Source organism: Leptosomus discolor, chromosome 3 (genome assembly GCF_034619465.1).
Source record: "Leptosomus discolor isolate bLepDis1 chromosome 3, bLepDis1.hap2, whole genome shotgun sequence".
NCBI lineage: Eukaryota > Metazoa > Chordata > Aves > Leptosomiformes > Leptosomidae > Leptosomus > Leptosomus discolor.
This window is the reverse complement of record NC_141393.1, coordinates 37,268,312-37,292,412: the sequence shown is the minus strand read 5'-3', so window position 1 is coordinate 37,292,412 and position 24,101 is coordinate 37,268,312. Positions and strand designations below refer to the sequence as shown.

Sequence of the window (24,101 nt, the reverse complement as noted above, 5' to 3'; positions counted from 1 at the left end):
CTGAGTGCTGGACATTATGCCACCAGCATGGCCTTTCCTTCATTTAAAAGTGTAGCAAGAACTTCTCATGAGTGGAGAAACCCATCCAGGGATGGATCCGATGCTGCATGAACACACAGTTCCCAGCATCTGAAAGGAGTAAGACTTATTTGCTATCTATATTCCTCCTCTTATTCTGCCTTATTAAAGCAGATATTTTATTAAGTTATTTGTTGTCAGACTTTTCTTATTGAGATCCAGAAAGAACTTGGCACTGTTCCTCTCTCTCTCTCTCTCTCTCCCACCCCACTGCAGAACAAACACATATCCAGAAACCAGAATTCCTTTTTCATTTCAACACTCATCGCTTCTGATTCTACAGAAGGAGAAGCCCTTGCTCTTTTCTTGCAATTACTAAGCAAGTCTTTTCTGTCCTGTAAGAGTTCTCTCTCTAGGCCTGGTAATATCTGTGATATTTAAAGACTTTAAAAAGAGAGCAAAGATTTTTTTTTTTCTTCTGCTAAGAGTTATAAATTTACAGTTAATGATCAGGTCTACCTGGAATCCAGCAATTCCATAGCAGCAACATTCCAAGAGCTTTTACATTTGTACCCATGAATAGAAGCACAGTATTTGACACTTTGTCCACTTAGAACTTTTGATTTTGGAGCTGTAACCATCCACACTGATGAACTCTAAAAAATTAAGCCAATTTCCAAGCCACTGTAACTATTCCTTCCTAAATGTCACAGATCATTTAGTAGTCCATTAAGTCTCTAGCTGTTGTTTCAGCTTTCACTTCTAACTCCAAAAGCAGAAATATTTTTAGTGTGAAACTAAGCTGTTTTTGTCAAATTTCAAAGTATCTCCAATTAGACATCATAAGAGCCTTGCCTACAGCAAATATATTTCAATGGAATGAGCAGTACACAGCTCTCTAAACAAAAAAACAACTGTCCACACAAAAACACTTCTTGTCATACAGCTCTTTTTCTATCCAATTCTTTGGATTTTAGGGAATTTGAGTTTCATACGTTTTTGAAGCTTCAGAAAGAAAAAACAATATTAATCATGATAAAACTGAGCCACAGAAAAGCAGACTACTACTTCATTTAAATATACTCAATTGAAGGTCATGACTAGCGAGTTAACATCTGGCCATCCTCATTTACAGTACTGACAAAAGAACGCTATTTTGCTCAGGAAATAATTGCAAGCTAACCGAATAAACAGACTTTATTCCTTTAGGCTCCTTTTATTATAACGACGTTTTTGTAGGGAGATATTAAATTTCTCACTGACCTACTTGTAGAAAAATTTTCATCAGTAATCTCTGTTCTTTGGATAGATTTCAGTGCCTGACTGAGGTCTGATAAGAAAATGTTTAAATTCTTTTGCAAACTGTACTTTGGATGCTACCTTCATTTCCCTGCAGATAATCTAAGATGGAGGAGAGAGGTAAATCAGGTTTTCATGGGGAAAGTTGTGTAAGACAAACAACAATGATCTCGAGAACCATTTTAAATTAACCTTTCCTAGAAGGGACAGCAGAAAGTTTGTTTGTACTGCAGTTTCAGTTTTAAATTGATTTTGTTACTTTTATTTTTTATTGGCATTGTAAGCTATTATCTATCCTGTGTGTGAAATAAAATCACTATTTGGATACTATTTGTCAGTGAGCTTGATGCATTGCATGTTATTCCTGATTTTGAAACCTACAAGTTGAAGTGACTTAAGTGAAATACATCAAACGTGCAGCCACAGAAAAACTTGTGTCCAGTCTGTTAATTTTGAAGAATTAGGTTGTGCCTGTTGATAATGTGCCCAAAGAAGGGCAGTGAAGCTGTTGAAGGGTTCAGAGAACAAGTCCTGTGAGGAGTGGCTGAGGGAATTGGGGTTGTTTAGCCTGGAGAAAAGGAGGCTGAGGGGAGACCTTATCACCCTCTATAACTACCTGAAAGGAGGTTGTAGCCAGGTGGGGGTTGGTTTCTTCCCCCAAGTACCAAGCTACAGGACAAGAGGAAATGGCCTCAAGTTGCACCAGGGGAGGTTTAGATTGGACATTGGGAAAAATTCCTATACTGAACGGGTTGTCAAGCACTAGAACAGGCTGCCCAGGGAAATGGTTGAGTCACCATTCCTGGAGGTGTTTAAAAGACTGCAGGTGAGGCACTTAGGGACATGGTTTTGTGGTGGACTTGATCTTAAAGTTCTAAACGACTCTGTGACTGAATAGATTCTTAATTAAGAGCACAAAAAGGAATAAAAGCTGAAGACAGTTGATCACATGTTCATTCCATGTTTCAAACATACTCAAAATAGATAATTATAAGGATAGTTAGAAAAAACATTTCCTTTGGTTTTCTTTCCCTATTATTTAGCCATCCTCAGAAGGCAACGTAAGTGCTCAATGTCCAGTATTGCTTTCATTGGTAGAAATCTAGTAGAACAAATTTAAACTAAAGCTAGTCTGAAATCAGCTATTTATTCCATCACAGAGGAAAACTCTTTCCCTTTTATTTTTTAGTTTGTATATTATGAGCTTTTGCATGTAAAGGAGTTCTCTACAATTCCCTTATCATAAAATGAGGCATCTTTCCTTCAAAACGGCCTGAGGACAATTGTCTTTTACAACCTCAAGGTACTCTGTAAAACTAAAATATTACCCTCAGTGTCCCAAATGACACCCAGCTTTGCTTTTTTTTTTTTTGCACATTGCTTTTTCTAGATAGCATTCTCTAGAAATATTTCTTAAAATATAGAACACATTACTTGCTCCAAACACATAAAAAATGGTTTTCTGTTTTATCAAAGAAGAATAAGAATTTTAAAACACCTTGATGTTAAGTTCTTATCTTCATAAGGTATCCTGAGATACATAGCTTCATTTTTCAAGAATGATAAACATTAGGTAATTCTCACTTAATTTAAATTAGCTTCAACTACCAAGACCACTTTACTGATAAGAACACAGAAGAACCCTTTAAAATGACAGGACTGAGCAGTATAAATTTCCGTAGGGGATCAGCCTGTTTGTTAATAGAGAGGTTCATGTCATCATGCTACTGAAACAACCCAGTGAAACTGTTACAATATTTGTAATCTTAAAATACACAGCTATTTTGATAGAGCACAACAACAGTAACATAAAGAGAAAATAGAAATATCAGTCTATGCAGAAATGGTGAAAACAAGTAAGTGTTACCTTTGCAGTCTTAACATTCCACCTAATCTTGTCAGAACGATGAGACAGCTGAAATTGAATGCAAATGTTTCTGACAGAATAATCCTAGAAATCCTTGTGTATTTTTTATAAGAGAATATTTAAAAAAGTAAAACTCTGCAATCACTGCACCTTTACTGAACTTTGATGATTCAGTAGCATTCTTTCCCTTACACATTTCTCTGAGGACAATTAAGTCACATCATTTCTGAAATACTACTATAATTGAAAGGTACAGAAACAGTGTTACAGTAAGTAAAATCAAAATGCCAGCTATTTTATCATGGGAGTATCCAGAAAAAGAATATATCAAAAGCACAGGGATAATGAAAAAGAGAAACACTAAACTTTAATCTTACATTAGCATTTAACTTGAAAATAATAATTTTTCTTGCCCAGATAGGCGCATGCTAGGGAAACACTTCCATAGGAAGTGTTCAAAGATATTCCAGAAGAGCAAATATCGTGACTTCAGCCACAGCAAATTACATTACATGTATTGTAATATAAAACATTGTTTAGCAAACTACTTAATCTTGCATCTAAATACATACTACTGTTGTCCAACCAAACACATAACCGGTGTTGTCTCCACACACCATGGCAAAAATAATTGGTTTATAGCTCTCTCAGATAATTTGTCCAGACCTATCTCACTTTCTTAGGAATATGATGCCTGCACACAAGATGGGCCCTTTTCATTCAGGCAACACCTGCACCCTGCACTCATGTCTGTCTTGTCCTCACCCTGTGGCACCACTTCTTAGCTCCCTTATGTAAACGCCATAAAGAGAAATAGTTACGTGAACTATGGCTCACACAAACTGACCAACCAGATAAAATATGGTGGTTATCAATGCTAATTAACACAATAAGGCTTTTTATCTCAGAAAAAAAAAATAATGGAGGAAGCTCTAAGGAAAGCTTTTTTCTCTTGTGTGGTTGTGTTACTGGAGCAAACTTCAGGGGAAGAATTCCTTTCAGCCTGTTAAAATATCTGCTAGGCTTCCTTACTTAAAATTGTTTCTATACAGTATTTTTTAACGTGGACTAGATCTCTTCCTGCAATTTTTTTTCTGGAGCCTTTTAACAACCTACTGTCAAGAGGATTAAGATACTAATGAGTTCAACTAAATTTCTATGGCTTTTTTTGAATTTTATAAACACCTCACATGAAATTTTAAATGCTGGGTGATTTTCAGTAAACTATGACAGGCACAGAAGTAAAATAACAACTTGACTCGAAATCAAACTTATCTAAACCAGAAGTGTGGGAGGATCAAAACACCTCGTAAGAATTCTATTCTCTATGGAGTGATAGTATTGAGCAATTGAAACTAGTTAATCAAGGCTGCTTTTCATTACTTAACTGCTGCGATGCTCCCTGAACCAGTAAATCATTTCAATAAGTCTAGACTAGAAATCTCCAAAGTGGGGTGCATGCAGGATGATGACTAACCTGATCTCCTCCTATGACAAGGTGACCCATCTAGTGGATGAGGGAAAGGCTGTGGATGTTGTCTACTTAGACTTCAGTAAAGCCTTTGACACTGTTTCCCACAGCATTCTCCTGGAGAAACCGGCTGCTCATGGCTTGGATGGGTGTACTCTTCGCTGGGTAAAACTGGCTGGATGGCTGGAGCCAAAGAGTGGTGGTGAACAGAGTTAAAACCAGTTGGTGGCCGGTCAGAAGTGGTGTTCCCCAGGGCACAGTACTGGGGCCAGTTCTGATTAATATCTCTATCAACAATCTGGATGAGGGGATCGAGTGCTCCCTCAGTAAGTTTGCAGATGTCACCAAGTTGGGCAGGAGTGTTGATCTGCCTGAGGCTCTACAGAGGGATCTGGATGGGCTGGATTGGTGGACCAAGGCTGGGTCCTGCACTTGGGTCACAACAACCCCATGCAGCGCTACAGGCTTGGGGATGAGTGTCTGGGAAGCTGACCCGCGGAAAAGGACCTGGGTTTGTTGGCTGACAGCCAGCTGAACATGAGCCAGCAGTGTGCCCACGTGGCTAATTTCACATTATTTGTCCCCCTGATATATTGTGGTATGAGAATATATGTGCTGGAGGCTGGGGACACATCTACCATAGCCTGTTAGTTTAAAGTGGCAGCTCACTTTTGACAGTTCTCTGCTTACTGGACTTTGGTTCATACTGCAAAGTAGTCTTTAAGCATATGAACTGGAATCCTTTCAGATAAAACTTATTTGGAAGATGGACTTCAGCAGCACATGTAATCTGCTCCAGCTGTTAAGAGGCACACAGTTCACATAATCATACTAGAAGCAGTCTGAAGTAAAACATATCAAAGAACATACGATGTGGATGCTGGATCTCCAGCATCAAACGCTTTACTTTATAGATACTTTATAGGTAGATGCATTTTATTGGTTGCATGACTTGGTAACACAGACACAGCTCGAGATAAATGTTCAGTTCCTGACACAAGCAATGTGGTGGCTAGGGCAAAGGAAGGCATTTTTAACTTTGTCTCCACATGCTTTGCTCTGATTTTGTTTAGCTAGAAGACATACATTTGTGGAAGCCTTTAGGACATCAGCTAAGCCAACACTCCAGCTCTTTGCAGTCAGAGATGAGATGAGCCACTTACCCAACATACTCAATAAAACAGAATCCACTTAAAACTTTCCATTTTACATCTGTGCTCAGATACAGCTCATCAGCATGAAATCTCATCTAGATCATTCTTGTGCATCTGATTAAGAAAAAAAAAAAGCATCGATGCAAACAAAATGCCTCTAGCCACACGGTTCAACATGCATGTTAATACTATTTTACACCATTCCCTTATGATACTTCCTTGAAGGAAATTTTTAGTTGTTTTTCTGTTAAAAACGTTTCATGTTTCCTATTCTGTTTTAGACAGTGGACTTTACATATGATAGGGTAACTAATAGGAGTAGGGCATCACAAAAATTTTAATTATCAGAGAAGTTTAATTAAATGTCATCACACATTGAAGTACTAAGCATTACTCTATCAATAGTTAACAAGCTTACATATCACAGGGAGGTGTGTGTAGTCTTTGGTGTCTTCCTACTGCATTTTTCCAATCAAGCCATTAAAACACAACACAAAAGAGCATCTAGATAGAAAACATCATATGAAAGCAAAATAAACGACACTATTTTAGCAGAATTATCTGCAGTTGACCAGTTACAAATCTTTTTCGGAAAAATACAATCTATTGAACAGGTTTCTGATGGAGAGATGACTGCTGTGTTATAGCCAGATAAGATTTCAGCTTCAGCAGTTTTAAGTGAATGCTTTCTGTTATTAGGAACTCCTTTCTTTCTTTCCTTACAATCAGTAGATTACGACCCAATAGAAGACATACAGTCAAAGCTTCAGCACCTGCTTTCAGGCAGTCTTGCAATTTGCATAAATTAAGCATGAGAGTTAATTTCAAAAGTGCAGTAGAAATAAGGAAGAATGTTGCTGAAATGCAACTAAATATGCCACTTATGGATGCTTCTGTCTCAGTCTCTTTATCTGTTCCTCATATGGAAGTGCTTCTATAAATTAGGTAACTTTTATAATCTGATTCTTAATCTTTTTCAGCCACTGTGTCATTTTTGTGATTAGGGGATCAGCCCTTCACACACCATTGTATATGGCAGGGCACCAGAGGCTCATACATAATAGAAAAGGGTTTGCGATCTGGTCTTGGTTCCTCTTCTTAAGAATTCCTCACAATCTTTTTTTTTTTTTTCCTCCCCTTCAGTTGCTCCTGAACACTGAGCTAATAGCAACCACCTTAGCACACCTCTGATACCTCATTCTTGGACCACAACAGTCAAATTAGAGACCCCTACTTTATATGTAAATTTTCACGCCTCCCATACCCATCACTTCACATTTACCTCCACTGAATTTCATCAGATGGTTTGTCACCCAATCACTCAGTATTTCAATGTCCTTATTTGCAGATAAACTTCATTTATCTACAAATAATTTTCATAATTCACTAAGACACTACCTGTAAATAGCTGTAGAACCTGAAGGATTTAAAAAAAAAAAAAAACAACAAACCAACTGATTTCCTTTTTTCTTATACACACAGTACTAGTATGCATCTAATTCGAAAATCGTAAAAAGAAAACACTTTCAGAAATCTATTTACCACAAGGAATGATCACACTGTAGATCTCCCTCAAGCTCAGTCAAGCCCCTAACCAATTATGACATTATCATTTACGATAGGACAACATTACATTTCCTTCATATATCTCAAAAAAGAGTCACCAGAATACATTCTTATAGGGTAAATATAACCAAACAAAACTTAATGTAACAGGTCACATGGAAAATGATCAGGACTTTTATATAAACTTGATTTACTTATATACTTGCCAACAGCTACTTGCTCTTTAATGAAGCTAATCTATGTTTTCTCCTCTCATTCAGGATAAGTGAGATCCCATTTAGGAAGTGACTCTTCCAGTGAGAATGGACGCTACTGAAAACATTGCTCAGAATACCAGGTCATACGAAAAGCACAAGAACTGCATTAAAGCAAGTAAGAAGATGCCCCAAGATCTAACTAGGTTTCAGGTGATGACTGGTACAAAGATATGTATTTAGCAAAAGTGGAAAATGAAAGAAAGCCAGGAGGAAGTCAGAGAAAATTGGTTACTATGGCCACAGAGAAAAGCAGAGGTATTTTCTATACTGGAAAACAACAGGAGATTTGAAATCTCTTGTTGTTTGTTTCTAATTTATTTAGTGAGGAAAGATTTAATAGACAAACAGGACTGTGGTAAAAAAATCTTGAAGCACATTAATCTCGCCTGTTAAGGGCAACAGCACCGAAAAGCCTTAAATATGGGGTAACCAGAAAGGCTTGAAAGATCAACAATATCCTGGTTTGCCTTGGAAATTAACTTTCAGCTATTTTTCTTTTTTTCAGCCTACAGATACTTCTCTCTTGTAATAGAACTACAGAACTATTTTGCTTGCTTTGGAACGTAAATAATAATATTACTAAAATATTTTATGTCATTAGCATGGTATTTCAACTCAAATGCATGTACCATCTGCTTGCCCTTCCCTTCTATATGCTGCAATATTCCATGATCTGCAAAACCAAGGCTAAACTTTTTTGATCTTCATAAGACCAAATTTCACAATAAAATACAGAATATATTAGTTTAAATCTTTCTCACATTAGAACAGGAATTAATAACAATGCTTCTGCATCTTCTATATTCAAGACAGCTTGTAAGAGGAAGGTAGCTTGGTGATGTGGTCTCTGTCATTTCTGGAGCTATGCAGTCTCCGAGGCCACAGAGCCTATAAAACATAAGATGGAGAACAGCACGAAAACGAGAAGTGACAATTCCTATTTCAATGTGGAAAGTTGGTAAGTATACTTTTTCATCCAGAGCATCTAGGCATTTGATGTCCTTGCCAGGAAAGCAGAGGAGTACTTGTGATACACTCAGCAGACCTAATAGTGATCAAACTCTGATTGCTAACAGATGTAAAGAAATTTGGGCCACCCCCAGATACTTGCTAGCGTCTCTTCCAAATCAAAAAACGTCAAGCAGCCTCTTCAGCGCCAGATGCCAAAAAGAGCGGATGCTTAGTTTCCCCCGCCCCAGTTGCTTTGTTTACATCATGCACATCTCTCAAAACAGTACAGAAGCAGCAAGGCAGAGAGGAAAAATGGAGTACGTCTGTAATAACGGTAATAGCAGCAACAGCCTGGGCCTAAAAGAAATCCCATCAAATGCCAGGGAACATCCACAAGGGCAGGGCTGAATCCAGTTGTCCAATAATCAGGGAACAGCAATACAGACACTTTAGCCATCTGTCATTCTGCATTCTTTTTGTACAGATTTTTTTTTTTGTTGAGAGGGCTGTGATTGCAGTGAGTATCCATCATCCACAGAAGATGAGAGAAGCAGATGAAAAGCCGCTTCAGCGAGTACTCCCTAAGGAGCTTCTATACAAAAACTTGAGATAGCAATAGCTATAGCATGGAGAACAGTCACGTCCTTCAAGCAGAGTCTCAAACCTATCAGAGCAGAAACAATCCAAGAGTCAAAAATATCCGCAACCACCACTGGCTTTATAGGTGGGAAAAAAAAAAACATCTCCCAATAGAAAAGACATTCTTACGAAACACTCATATTTCTGATGTGAGTGGTGTGATTCTGATGCAAGCGTGTGGTTCAGGCTTGCACAGCCAGGCTTGGCACCAAAAACCTAGATTCTAAGCCAGAACCCCATGTAACGCAGACTGCGCTTTCCAGAAAAAGGGGAAAAAAAATCAGTTTTAGAAGAAACAAAACTAACTTAAGCCAAAGGACTACTGAGAAGAAAATCTGACAAAACACAACAGATAATGAAATCACAGTCAACTGGAACATAATATAATATGATACAATATAATACAAGTAATCAGCTGTTGACAAGAACTAAAAGAACAGAGCACAAATGCATAGCATGGGGGAAGAAGGAGCTAAGAGCACATTATCAATACTGCAAGGGGTGTAAAACTCTAGCCTAAGTGACTCCATATATGTGCTTGTAGCATGAATGCACACACAGAGACAAAGGAAAGTAATTTTTTGTTTCATATAATGTTTTTCATTATTTTGTCATGACTGTCTCGCACACAAACCTTTCATTCTCTCCAGCATGGAAACAACAGAAGTCTGTAAGATTATTTAAGGATTAATACAGCAAGTAAAAACTCAAACTTTCTGTCATCTAAATAACGCAACTTACACTTTTTTGTGAGTCGTATGTAGCTTGAAAAACAATATTAACCAGTGACTGACTCTGCTAATGAAGGATTTAGAAATTTACTCTAGAAGAAATCTGTATGTACATCAGGTAAACTTTAACTACAGGGAAATATGATCAGACATAAAGGTGTTCTAATGTAACACATCCCACTTCTCGATTGCCCTAGCTGGAACCATGGCCATGAGAAAGTCTCCTTCATGAAAAACTGAGAACTCAGTGGAAGATCCAAATCTGGATGTTTATCACAGATTTCATACACTAAATTGAGATCTCAGAATAGTGTCTGGGTTTTGTTACTGGTTGGGACACTTCCAAATCCTTGCAGAAATCTTCCTTTCTCAGCTGCAGGAGCACAACAAAACCATCTACTGGAGGGTCAGACTCTGAGCGCATGTTAAGAGAGTTAAAAGACAAGTCCTCAGTTTTAGCCAACACACAGTCCAGCATGACTAGCAATCTAATCATGGAAAAACACGTGACCATCACACATTGCCTTTAAATCTTTTTCAATTTGTAACTGTAAGCTTTGCAGTCTATTGAGATACTACTTGTTAATACTCATTAGACATTCAACTGACAATATCCTTTTATGTCCTGCTACTCAGTAAGAGCTCTTGTGCCACGAGTTGCTAATTTGAATTTGAGAGGCAGGAGGAGGAAAACATTGGCAGAAAAACAGAACTGGAATTGTCCCTTCCTGCAAGGCAAAGCTTCTTGGTGGTTTTCAGTAATGAGACTAGTGGGAGTGCATATTTCAACAGCTTGAGACTGTTCAAAAAACTTATTCTGAAAGGTTACAGGAGGGAGATCTATTTTTTGTTTGTGCTGGATCCAAACAGATACACAGAGCAATAATTTCAGTATTATCACCAATTGTGATGCCTCCCATCATAAACCTTGGGGAAACTTTTTGTGAAGACCCTTAGCAAATGCTGATACAGTTAGCAGATGAATATCAATACAATGATGAAATAAAAAGGTCTAGGACTTAACCCCTATGCAAAACTGGGATGATAGTTTATGTAAAGCATTGTTGATTCTGTAGAAGATGCAAGAAATATTTAAATGCCTTACAGCCCATTAGTGAGATATGAAGTCAGTTTTGTGAAGTCTGAATATTTTGAACCACAATTCTGTTCTTATGGACTATCTACCACAGTACTAGTGACTACCAGTCTTTCATTTATGTTTTTTTGATACAGGACTATAAATGGGCACTTGTTGACAAATTGCTAGTTATTTTTTCCACTCATTGACAAACATGAAAATGCTTCAAAGGATCAAGGCTAGTGTCTCTTGGCTGCACACAGAGGTTGCATGAGTTTCATCAGCTATTCCTACAGGCATAAAAAGCAGATTCTGGCATACAGTATTATGCAGGTATATGACACCACAAGGTCTACAAACCAGATGATCTTCCAGAAAGTCTCCGAATAGACTGATTTTACTTCTGATCAAAGATGCATGTTTTTGATGTCAGAGTCCAGCTTTGCTCTGAAAGGCAGCTCACTGGTGCTGAAACCAGCTTGCTTTGTTTGTAAGATATTCCTATATACGACTGTGTGGAAAAGTTAAAATCCGATGAATTCCTAAGTCATCTAGAACAACTGACCTCTAAGAAGATACAGTGTTCCCCACTTCCCTTCTGGCTACTTCCTTCTCGCTCTCAAATTTTTTTTTATAATTTTCTACTTTTGGATCTTTATCACTGGAGTCTGTTGTCTCATAGACTGAGGACAATCTGAGAGGAATGTGTTTCAGCTATTCATGAAAAGGATTTTTATGTATTAAACTATTAAGTGAACTCATACTTCTAAAGAAAAAAATAAGAAAGCTATCCTATCATTATTCAGGGGAAAAGGTCTGTAGTCTTAAATGTAGCCTTTAATACTTTATGCATATGTACTTTCATTTAAAGAGCAACTATAGAAGAATTATGAGTGTTCCTTGAGGAGCATAAAGTACGCCTTCATGTGAAAGGGTGGATAATGGAACTAAACAAAATTCCCAGCTTCCTCCAGAACTGCTTTACATCTAAATTTACAACAGTATTAAGAAAAATTTCTAACAAGATTTCTTAAAATTAACTATCAGAGGAGGTAACCATTTAATTTTGTTCTCTACACTGGAATATCTGTCTTGTATCACAAGTATTACAGGAATGAAATACAATGGCAATGTGTTTCTTGTGCATATTACTTTTATGAATTGAACACCTGCTGCCAAATTCATTCCTGGTCTCAGGATGATGAGATGCATGCATATGAAGAGCATATAGGGAAGCACTTAAAAACCACCCCAAAACAATTAAATTCCTTTCTGCTGTTTACTTGCAAATCCTAAAAAAACAAAGGGGTTTTTTTTAAAAATCTGTTAATGAGTGGTCTTCTCGTTCACCAAGTCTTCCTCTAGAATAACAATCCTTCACAACACCATGTATTTCCTTTGTAATGACAGAATGCTGCAATCAAAAAAGAGCATCTCTCAATGTTATAAACCATAAGATGCTACTGTTGACACATAAAACTATAGGCACATCACGCAAACTTTCCTGCATCAGTAACAGTCATAAATTGCTCTTTACTCGAGGCAAACTCCACATTGTAAATGAAACTGCATTTTGTCATGAATGTCATTAACTAGAAAGAAATGTTGTGGTTGCAGCTATTCTTTTTCTCTCAAATGCAATCGCTTTAATTTCCAACCAGAAGATGTTTCAAAACCAGTGTTGCCTGATATGCTCAGCAGTACCTATGCACATGAAAATATTTGTCTTGGAAGATCCCTTCTTTAGGCAGAACATACTACTGCAGTGGACAAGGAGCAAGGCTGAAATCTGCAAATGTGTTTTTTGCACATTTGAAAATCTCCTTGCTTACAGGATGAAAAATTCTGATGAGAATAGAGAAAGTCAGAACACTGACACTTTCTCAGAAATATGCTGTAATTACTGTATCAGTCTTTATCTCTTTCTGCAGTAATTTGAAACCAGCAGGTACTGAAATTAAGTGCCATTGGTTTAACTGGTGTAGAGAACTGACAGAAATGCAGTTTTTATGTTTTTCTGTCAGGTTTTCCTCCTCTGAAAGCTTCTCTTATTGAAGCTTTGTGCTGAAGATCCTGTGACAGAAGACATTTCTACCTTCTAGAAAAGTTTTCAGTGGGGAAACCTGTGATGGTATCTTCATATAGTTACCTGTTGAGCGCTCTCATTTTGGGAACCTAAGCACCTATGACAAAAATTGAGGGAAGGTAAGCTACAGCACACTCCATTTCAGACTGATACAGATGCTGAGGAATCACAGCGGTCATTGGTTCCACACAATTCTTCCTAACCTTGGTAAGGTGCATGAGGGTAGTTAGGATACATGCTGTCACTTCTGCCATAAATACTCCTAATTCATATGCCTACAAGCACACTAGACACTACTTAAATTTGGTAAGCAGGATGTACTGCTTCAATTACTCTGTCCACAATGCACTCATTCAAAGAAACAGGCACGCCTATGTACAGGCAATATTCTAGGGACATATATACACAAGTAAAAATCACACTGACATGCAAAGATAAATATATTCTAAGCATTACAGAATGGAAACATTATAAACACTTCTTAAAATTTGCTAAGTACTGCAATATGGACAAATAAATTCTTATATATTTTTATACTATACATGTTATTTTATAAATTACTGATACATTTAGAAACATGCATTTCATTAATCTTCTATAGATACTTTCAACCAGCAGATATATTAAGGCTTACAGAGTTTTTCCTCTTCCATAAACTCAGAGATACAGTCTCTGCTTACAGTGGTGTTCTAAGATGTCTTACAATGGTGTTTGTTCTAAGATGCAATTACATGAATTAACAAAATCAATACATCTGTTTTCCTCAAATTATTTTGAGCTGTAAAAGAGGTTAATCTACCACCTTTTCTAGAATATATGGGAATGGTGTCAAAGACTTCTTATTTGTCATAGTAATTATTGCTCTCTGTCTGATAGCATACCCTCCTTTGCCATTTAAGCAAGCAGTTTAATTTGTAAGGACTATCAGAAAGCATAAATATTCCAACTCCTGTAAATATTATTCAGCAACCTGTCAAGTTAAATCATCTATTAAAAATGTAGCTATTCTTCTTGTATATTTCAAACTAAACCCCTTAATATTTCATATTTAAATAGGGGAGGGACAGTTGTGAGACAAAATAACTCTGAGCTATTTTGCACAGAAGAACATTCTGTTCTTTCTAGAAGTAACATTCCAATAATCTCATTTGCATTCTCTTATTTCCTCCTCTCCTTTTTTCTACCCAAACCTGCTCAAACCTGAGAACCTTTCAGAAGTTAAGACTCCCCCTATATTTACTGCAAGGATACTGTTTGCCAGCTGCTATTCAAAAAATATACACAGAAAAGAGTTTTTCCATATTCGGTATAGATTTGTCCATTATCCTCACTGCTAGTGTGTCTTAGTATATTCCAGTAGTGTCTTATTTCATATGAATAACACCTATTGCATTACAGTTTGAGAAGTTCAGTCATATAAGGTGTGAGAGGTGGGCTGACTTCAGTCACAACTTAAAGAACCCACTGCCTGAACAAGACAAGACAGCTACCAGAAACAAGCAAAGGGGGTGAGTTTTTCCAAACACTTTAAACAGCTCTGACTTAGAAAATACAATCCTCCCTCCACACTTACATTCTGGCACAACTGAGATCAACGAATAACCCATCCTTTGCTGTTGCCTAGAAGATCAAGCATTTAAACACCAGCTGAGTAAGAACAACCTGAAAAATCAGAACAGGCACCCTTAGCAGGTGGGGGGAAAACCACATTCCTGTGACTGCTGAACTTGCCTAATACAGTAAGTTCCAAAAAAATAAAATTATTTCTTATTTCTCAGCATTCCATTTTTCTTTCTTCACTGAACTCAGTTTGCAGTGAAGCCAGAAATATCAGCTTCCTTTTCTCAGTCTTCAACATTAGCAAAATGTCAGTGGGTTTGGATTTCTTATATTAAAGGAGAAAGACTACAGTTTAGGGTTCTTGTTGGTTTTGTTTTTATAGTTTTGGTGCAGTTCTCTGAACATCATAAAAATATTACATAACGCTAACAAGCTGTGAAAACCTTCTTTCTTTCTTCCTAATACCAAAGCCTACACATTGGATCTATCCTAATAAATCATGCTCCTCTTGATAATTCAGGATAGGGGAGTCCATGAATCTCAGAGGAGAGAAATAAATTTTGATCACAATGGAGTGATAATTTTGACTGATACAGATACAGGCAGGCACTGTGTTTGCTTACAGTGAGTTTGATGCTAATTGAGGAGGAATAAAGCCTCACAACTTTATACTCTGCGAAGTCATGTCTAGATCAGATGATTATGCAACCACTTCCCTTTACGAGATTTTAAACTGTTCTTGCCCTTTTGTCCTAGGTTACAGTGTAAAATGTGCCAAAAAAAAAAAAAAAAAGTATTCTATTACCATCTTCAGGAGCTGTTGAGACCAGGTGGGGCGGTGCTCCCTGCCTACCCCCTCTGGACTATCTTCTGTTAATGGGCACAGCAATGCCTTATCGCCTGACCCATCGATAACTCGCTCCTGGACTATCTCCCGTTAATGGCCCATCAAGGAACTGCCTCACGACTCCCCATCCCATTGTGAGATGCTCCGCCCGGGGGGAAGGAGCCAAGCAGTCCATGCCAAATGAAAACTGAGATCTCCAACACCCTAGCAGCCTTCTTCCACTGGATTCCCAGAGGAGTTTTTCCCCCCCACTGGAGTTCCAGAGGACAAGAGCTACCTACCTACCACTGGACCTTCGGAGGAAGACCAGACCTTTTTACAAGATCGCTGCTTCCACAGAACTACATCCATCGCTTCAGGAGGACTGCAGCCACCATCTTATCGGACTGCTACTGCCACCCTAACAGGGTGTCAGGTTGTATTCCTGACTCTGTCAGTGTAAACCAGTGGGTTGGTTTTTTTTTCCTGCCTTGTGTTATACACATAAGTAAAGAATTGTTATTCCTATTCCCCATATCTTTGCCTGAAGGCCCGTTAATATCAAAATCATAATAATTTGGAGGGAAGGGGGTTGCATTTTCCATTTCAAGGGAGGCTCCTGCCTTCCTCAGCAGACATCTGTCTTTCAAACCAAGACACCTCTGCACAGCTGAATATGAATATATGAAACAGCAACAATGGGTTAAGTTATCACGATGAGCAAGCAATGTGTTAGACAGAATGACTACCAATCAAATAAAGAACCAGCTAAACAGACCATACTACCAGATCTAGGCCAAATTCTCACCTAGTACCCATCTTTTACTCCACTAAGGAACAAAATCGACACAAATTGCTGAAGTACTTTCCATGACTGGACTCAGCTAAAGAGACAATGCACAGTGCATTGGAGGTAAACTTCAGTATTTATTATTGTCACTCCCCAAAATCAAAGAGCTTTTAATGATTTTGAGTACCAATGACTTCATACTATCTCCGTCTTCAGACAAATAATATTGAAAAAAAAGAATGTGCTTTTGATTGCAAAAGCAAAAGGACACTACATTTACATTTATTTTTTGTAAACTTAATGTTCATGGTAGTCCTGCATCTGTCTTCAGGTAACAAAACAGAAATTTGTTGAATTACACAAGTTTTTGGCATCAAACAAACCCTACTGAAGTCACCTGAAGCTGATGTTAAACTGTACCTGTAAAAATAACAAAAAATCTATTTTAGATACCTAAATATGGAACTAATAATTTTACTTTAGACACTTCCCCCCACCTATGATATACTTCAAAGCAAGAAATAACATGGCTTTTTAACGTAACATTTCTGTAAGTCTCCAAGCAAAGAAATTCAGTGTTGAAAGGCAGTAATACTGTACCTTTATTTCTTCTATTTCATCTGGCACTATCTTGTATGCAGATATAGTCCCACCCAACCTGAAATCAGGAGAAGAAAAATGTTCTCAAAATCAGTAACACAGAGCACAGTATGTTATAGTGTCATGACTTGTTCCAAACACAAATATCCCTCCTACCAATCTAGAGTTAAAACCCACTGAGCCCCAAAACAACAGCAAAAAGTCCTCTTTCCTTTTTCCATAGAAAAATCTTCATGTGATTAACAAGCATTAGAAACAAGGTGTCCTTCACTAGCCTGGAAGGTAAGAATTAGGTCAACCAAGCAGAATTACCATCAGCAGGATATTATTCTTTATATTAATGGCCCTCAGTCATCATATTCTATGATTTTTTGTTTGTTGTCCAAGTTGTATGGGTGAGTTTAAATATTTGAAGCCTGATGTGCTTTGTGCTGCTACACAGTCTTAAATGCATCCAAATACAATTTTAGATATTGAAATTTTTTAATTAGACGTGCATGTACAGACCTCACAAACCACACAGACTCCATGGCTTCCATGTTTGAAAAGTCTCAGGAGTTCATGATTGGTAACAAAAAATGGGTGATGTGCAGTAGTTGGCACTGATTTGGAAAAACAGGAGGTTTTGTTCCACACTGAACTTAGAGCACTTGTCTACATTCTGCAAAAGTGTATGGTAAAGAATAGTTCACGTACTGAAGATGCATGAATAGCATGTACTGTAAGTGGTGGTAAATATTACATTTTCCCCAGAGACATGCAGACTTTTTTACTTCATGAAGCAGTATCATTGATAGTGACAATTCAGACATAAAAATATAACTGAACTAATGACCTCCCTGCTGGCTCTGCATGGCAACACTAGTCATTTTCTGTGTCCTACAGAAATGGAAATCACATAAGAAACTATTTATTGTAAAGCAGTAGACAGCTATCAAATCTGTATTTGTATTATCTCCCTATTAGAGGAATTTTTCCTTCCAATTGTCAGCATTTCTACACAGATGTATGTCCTTACATTCAATCTCGAAATTATTACACATACTGTTTACTCAACCTAAAAAGGGGAGAAGAGAGAAACACAGAAAATACATTAAGATTTTCCCCACAGGTCCTGCCTTTCCCTATCTCTACAAATAAGTCACTCTCAGAAATGAATGGTTTGAAGGGTTTAGACAGAAGATGAAGTCTGCATGGGAAAAGTCAAGTCTGAAGCCCATCACTGCTCCAAGTAATATTAATTATGTTTTCCGAGGTAAATACAGGGTCCTCTGCAACTTCCAGTGCTGCTAATCATCAGTGGAGTTGAAAGTCAGAGAGAACTGAAACTTTTTTTGCCAGTCCAAGTACAAATATGAGCTTTTATTCTTCACTGTACCTGACCTTTGTTCAAATGGTGTTTCCAGGGATAGCTACAAGAAATTGGTTTTAACATCACGACGAAGGATTGCTTCACCATACCTGACAAGGAATGGCTTAGATCAGTGCATGTTGCCATTGCACATGACCAGTCCTATTGCTACTGGAATGAGGTTCATAAGAAAACATTTTTAATTTAGTTCTTTCAGATCCACTCCTGTCTGCACTCTGGAGTATCCAAAAAATAACTTCTGTCCTCTAGCAGAAGGGGAGGACAGAGCCTCTGCTGCCAGCGCTCCACCAGCAAAGAATCCCACATGGCAGATTTCTTTATTGGCCACCCTCGGCACAACTATTAGGCACTTTCTTGGAACATATCAGGAAAAAAAAATTAAAATAAAACTAATTGTCCCAATAAACTCATCTGGCTTGCTTAAACCATTAATTAGTATCATTTTCTGCAAATACTTCATCAAAGTTTTGTGTCAAGAGTTTAACACGCTCTGAATCTGCCAAGTTGCAGTCCAAACAGTAGCAAATTTTAAAGTAAAACGTTGGTTACAATTCCACATTTTTGAAAGAGAAAGATATATTACATTATTGTTTCAATAAACAATCTGTCACCTATAGCTCCAGCTCACTATATCTTTCTTAACACGTTTTCAAACCTATACTGACATCATTAGCTTGAAAATCCAGATTACATACACAAATAATAACAAATTTGAAATTGAAAGAGAACCAGAGACACAAAAATATACAATTCTATAAATGCCTCAGAGCTGAAATGAAGTTTTTAAGGAAGTCGATCCTTTCTTCATTTCAGAGCATTAGATTTCACTCCATCTTATTACTCCTGAAAGAGAGATCCACCACAGCAGATTGCCAGTTAAATCTGGTGCTACAGAGGACATAATAAAGACCTTTGACTTCATGTATAAAGTTTGGTTGTGAGCTTCATGTAAGTTTAAAGGCAGCACACACAGTGGGAGTAGCCAGTTAACACAGCCTGAACTCGTCTACTGGTCCTAAGTATGATATATGTGAGGAGCAGAATTTTTGTTTTTACTATACAATAATGTATCTATGAGAAAAAAGGACTTAAGCTGCCTATTTGGCAGGCTGTGAGTAGCGAACAATAACATATAGACAAAATTTTAAAACAATCTGCTTTTTTTTTTCTGGCAAAATGTCCTTATTATCTTCACTGTCACACACAAAATGCCACACGATTCACTTGCCAAAGGAAGTTAAGAGGCAGAACCAGTTGTGAAATATTCTGCATACACTTCACTCAAAAATCATAAATCCCGGTTCATTCCAACCTCATGGTAAATACTCCGAAAAGAAATTTGAAAGTGCTTAGTTTGGTGTTACCAAATCGCTATTGCAAATCTCCCAGTCAGGTAAGTCCACAGTGTAAGGGACTACACAATGTCACACGGAGACGCCCCCCCCCCCCCACATTACTGAGACAAATAAAAATACTGTGATGAATGGTAAGAAAGAACAGAAAAATCAAGGCAAACTGAAAATCAATGCATGCATTGGTATGTCTAACTTAAGGAAAACTTTGTATTTCGAGTACTTCTCTGAATTTCATGTAAGTGTCACTATCAATTGAGACCTGTCTGGAAGTTTGCTTGTTATTTTACAAATCCTCAATTTGATCCCCGGCACCTGAAAGAGCAGAGACCAGACAATTACACACAGCAGGTTTCAGCCACAGGATGATACAGTCTGTGACAGAGGACTTGCACATGGCATACGTTCTTCCATTTTCTTGGGAGCAACCTCTCTCTCCAGGTTGGTTTTGTTAGAAGACTTTATATTAACTTTTTTGATAACAGTGTTTAAAGAAGCAATCACACAAAAGCAAAAGACCAGCTAGTGTGAGTACACGTTAACTACCGTGGGCTTTGTACACGAGAACATAATGCTGCAAAGAACATTTAGAAGGGCCAGAATTCAGATCACCAGGGACTCAATTTTTGTACAGATTCGCACTTCACCGTTCACATATTTTAGGTTTATTACAGATTTTATTATATATTTCTTCAGTTGAACAACACAACATCCAGCATCCTACAATATAAATGACATTTTTTCTCCAAACAAATATACAATCAACCAAGAGCAAAGCTAAATATACAGCCAGCTTCTTCCAGTAAGCTGAAAAGACAGTCACAAATTTCACCTATAGGGAGTTAATGCACAAAGTCTTTCCCTCCCAAACTGCAGTATTTTCACACTATATCAAGCCATGTTATTTAATAGTGAAATTATTTTAAATACTTATTAGCTTTATTTTTTCACATGTGTATATAACAGCTAATCTCTGAAAGGTCCCATAATTTATATTTAACTTTCAATAGACACCAGTCTCATCAGGTCTGTATCATGCCCTGCACGTAATACAGGCACCCTGGTTCTCTAATCCCTTTGCAGAAGAGAAGTGAAATTATTCTTATATGTAGAAATTAGAGCTGACACGATAAAAATTAATAACCATGCCTTATATTGGGCTAAACTGCTAAAGGTCTTCAAAGAGAGAATCAGAAAAGACAGGATAGAAATTCAATAAAAATAATTAGGAAATAATAAATCTCATATAACTATTTACACAGGAGTTTTTGAAAGAATAGGAACTTTGTGTCTTTTTTAGGGAAACTATTTTAGGAAAAAAGTGCACCTCAGGTTGACATAGAATGCATAGGCTGGGTTCGCAGGAAGTTAACAAGAAGGATTCAGGAGAATGTGGAAAGCAAGGTTTCTATAGCAACCTAAGAAATTAGCAAAATACAGGATATAAACTGAAGTGAAGCCAATACAGTTGTATTGGAACAGATGGAAGCTTTACTATCTCACAAATTAAAGCAGAGTATCAGTGAATAGGGAAAACTTGAACTTCATCCAAGTTAAGGAAAGTTAAAAACCAGGAAGAGCTATGCTCAAATGGAGGCAAGAAACAATGAATCACAGCCCAAATGCGATGAGAACTCGAGAAGACAAAACTTAGAAATAAATTACAACTCTGTATAACAATAAACTACCCATTATTTCAATAAGTTATCCTTTTATGACCTGTTTGCTGTATGTTTCAATACTCTAGCTAAAACAGAAACTGCATTTCTCATTTTAAAAACATTTATTCTGGATATAAGGCTAAAATTACCACAGTATTATTTTCCATATAGTTGCAAGTTGGACTTCTGACTGGTTTTCCCCTGTGCCCCTGTATATACTCACATGTCAATGGCCTCACTGAATTATTATTGCATAGCTACATCATGTGCAAGACTTTGTGCAGTTGGACTAAATCAACACTGGCCAACTTCTGTAATTTGAATTCTGACCAAAGATATGAACACAGTCTTTATATACAGTTCCCTATTCAGTGACTGCCATAAGAAGCTGAGCTATTGATTCATCCGTTAACTTAATAAATGAGTCATACTGAATGCAATGAAGTCAATTTTCTAAAAAAAGCTCGTAGCCAGCTTGGCTGCTGTCATCTGATGAAGGTCTCCAATGCCACTCTAATTAATATTAATCTTTCTTCAGATAGATCACTGTCTAAATGATATCAAGTTGTCACTAAACCTCCCAGTGAAATTCTGCTTCATCTTTAAATGATAGCAAACCTCAAAATCCTCTGCTCAACTGTTTTTTTCCAGATCCATCTCAAATACCTTTTTTTATCTTCCATCAGGATGATGAACTAGGGACGAGGTCATATGTATGTCATTGGGCAATCACATGGCCAGAAGCTACTCTCCCCTCTTTTAGCAGAAGAATTAATTTAATTTTTTGGGGGAAACCCATTTGACTGATTTATAAACCAAGCAGAATATTCAAGAGACTGTGCTTGTGAGCAGATCTAATGACTGAGAGCCAGACTGACTATTTTTAATTCTAAGGGCATGTTCATTTTATCAAAGGCTACTGAATGAATACATGTTACAATATTAATCCTGCAGGAGCAAACGGACCAAGACAGTATTTTAAGTCTACTTGACTGGGCTAGCTTAATGTTGACCCATGAGACATTAGCAAATCATCTTGCCTTGGATCCTCACATACAGCCAAGACTTCACATAGTATTCCAGGGAAAGAAGCAGCAGAATTGCATTTCAAAGCAACTTTGTTCTCCACTACCTGCAAGAGCATACATTAAAAGCAGACACACAGCTCCTTTAATTGATACTAGTTTCCACTGACCTCTGAGAATTTGTTAAAGCACCCTGAAGGGAGGTAGTAAGAAGGAATGCTATTTCGGGCTCACTTCCTACACAACAGAACACTGGCAGCTAGAGCAAGCTGGGCTGCAGCTCCTATCACTGGCTGCATGCCAGCAATGAATTGTGCAAAACAGCTTGCACAGTGCTTCATGATGACAGTTTTACTTACTCTAAGGTGTAGATCTGCATGATGAAGATCTAGCCCATAGTTTGTTTTGTTTCTTTTTTTTTTTTTAATTGATTCAATAATTAGATCCTTGAAAACTTAACGCCCACACCCCTCCAATCTTAGGCTAACTTCAATGCGCCTACGCAAAAACCTCACAGAAATTAAATGATTGCAGACATGCCCTCTGTCAGTTCATGTCTCTCATGGACAACAGCTCTAGGATTAAGACGTCAAAACTACAGGATTCTCTGTCTGCATCACCATGTCCCAAAGATTTATTGCACACAAAAAAAAATGTTTTAAAATTTTAATTCCCTACCTTATTACTGTTCTTACACAAAAGTGTAAGAATGCATTTTTCACTGCTTTCTGGCTTTTTTTTTTTCCTAAGCAGAAAAAAATCCCTACATAAACCACATTATTTTTAAGGAGGAAAAAAAAAAAGTTATTTTCTCTTTTATCCTTCAAAGCTTTTTTTTTTTTTAAACTATAGGAACAAGCAAGAATAAATTAAAAGTGACTAGTTCTTCAAGCACCTTCAGCAGGAAAATACTGTCACCTCAACAATGTTATTGGGAAAGAAGGCAATAAGGATCTTTGATCTCAACATATGTCAGAAACTAGGGACAAGGTCATATCTACATCATTTGGCAATCAAGTGACCAGGAGCCCCTCTCCACTTTTAGCAGTACGATTTATTTATTGGGGGGGGGGGGCAGGACAGGATGACGAACGATGACTAGAACTGTTCTGACAAAACACATGAACTTAAAAGACACCTCTATATAGTTATCAAAACCCACAGCAGTTCAGGGCTTAGTACAGTTTGCTAAAGGGCATCTTTGGTTTAACTCAGTGCATGGGGCACACTATATGACAATTTAGGGTATCACTGCTGCCAGCCAGAAGACAAATCTATGGACTGCCTTCTCTTGCAAATGTTTGAGTTTAGTCACTGCCTAGAAAATGACACAGAAGGGGAACAGTGAAGGCAACATCCCCAAGAAATTTTGGGCTTACAGGCACTAGCCCCCAAAAGAAACAAAATAGATAAAGAGTACACAAGATACATGAACTTTTCAGTGGTGCCATGTTTTTTGATTTTTATTTTTTTTTTTTTTTTTACTCTCAGCATGAAAAGCATTGCTTCTGGGCAAAAGTAGGAGGAACGCTAAACTTCCACGAAAGGCAAAAAACTATTCAAGTTTTGATTTTCACTAAAATTCATCAGTAATTGTTCAAGTCCTACCATTAATAATTGGATGCTCCACAGCAAGGGTACGAAGCATGCAGACAACAAACATTTTAAGATCTTTGAATAGAATGAAATGAAACATAAACAATATGGATATAACTTCAAAATTTTAGGACTTTAGCATTTAACTGCATCAGACACAATGTAGCATGCAGAACACTACATCGAATATTTCATTGTTTAT

The 24,101-nt window shown here is 37.4% G+C and overlaps 1 protein-coding gene across 11 annotated transcripts in view; it reads right to left on the bottom strand.

Moving 5' to 3' along the window:
- Positions 1–24,101, bottom strand: part of GPHN (gephyrin) — a 299,653-nt gene that overhangs the window by 158,207 nt on the left and 117,345 nt on the right. For all 11 annotated transcript variants that reach the window (XM_086463531.1, XM_086463532.1, XM_086463534.1 and 8 more), the window contains exon 3: positions 16,894–16,951. In XM_086463531.1, the coding sequence (XP_086319657.1) occupies positions 16,894–16,951 (58 nt within the window). The remainder of the gene's footprint in view (positions 1–16,893; positions 16,952–24,101) is intronic.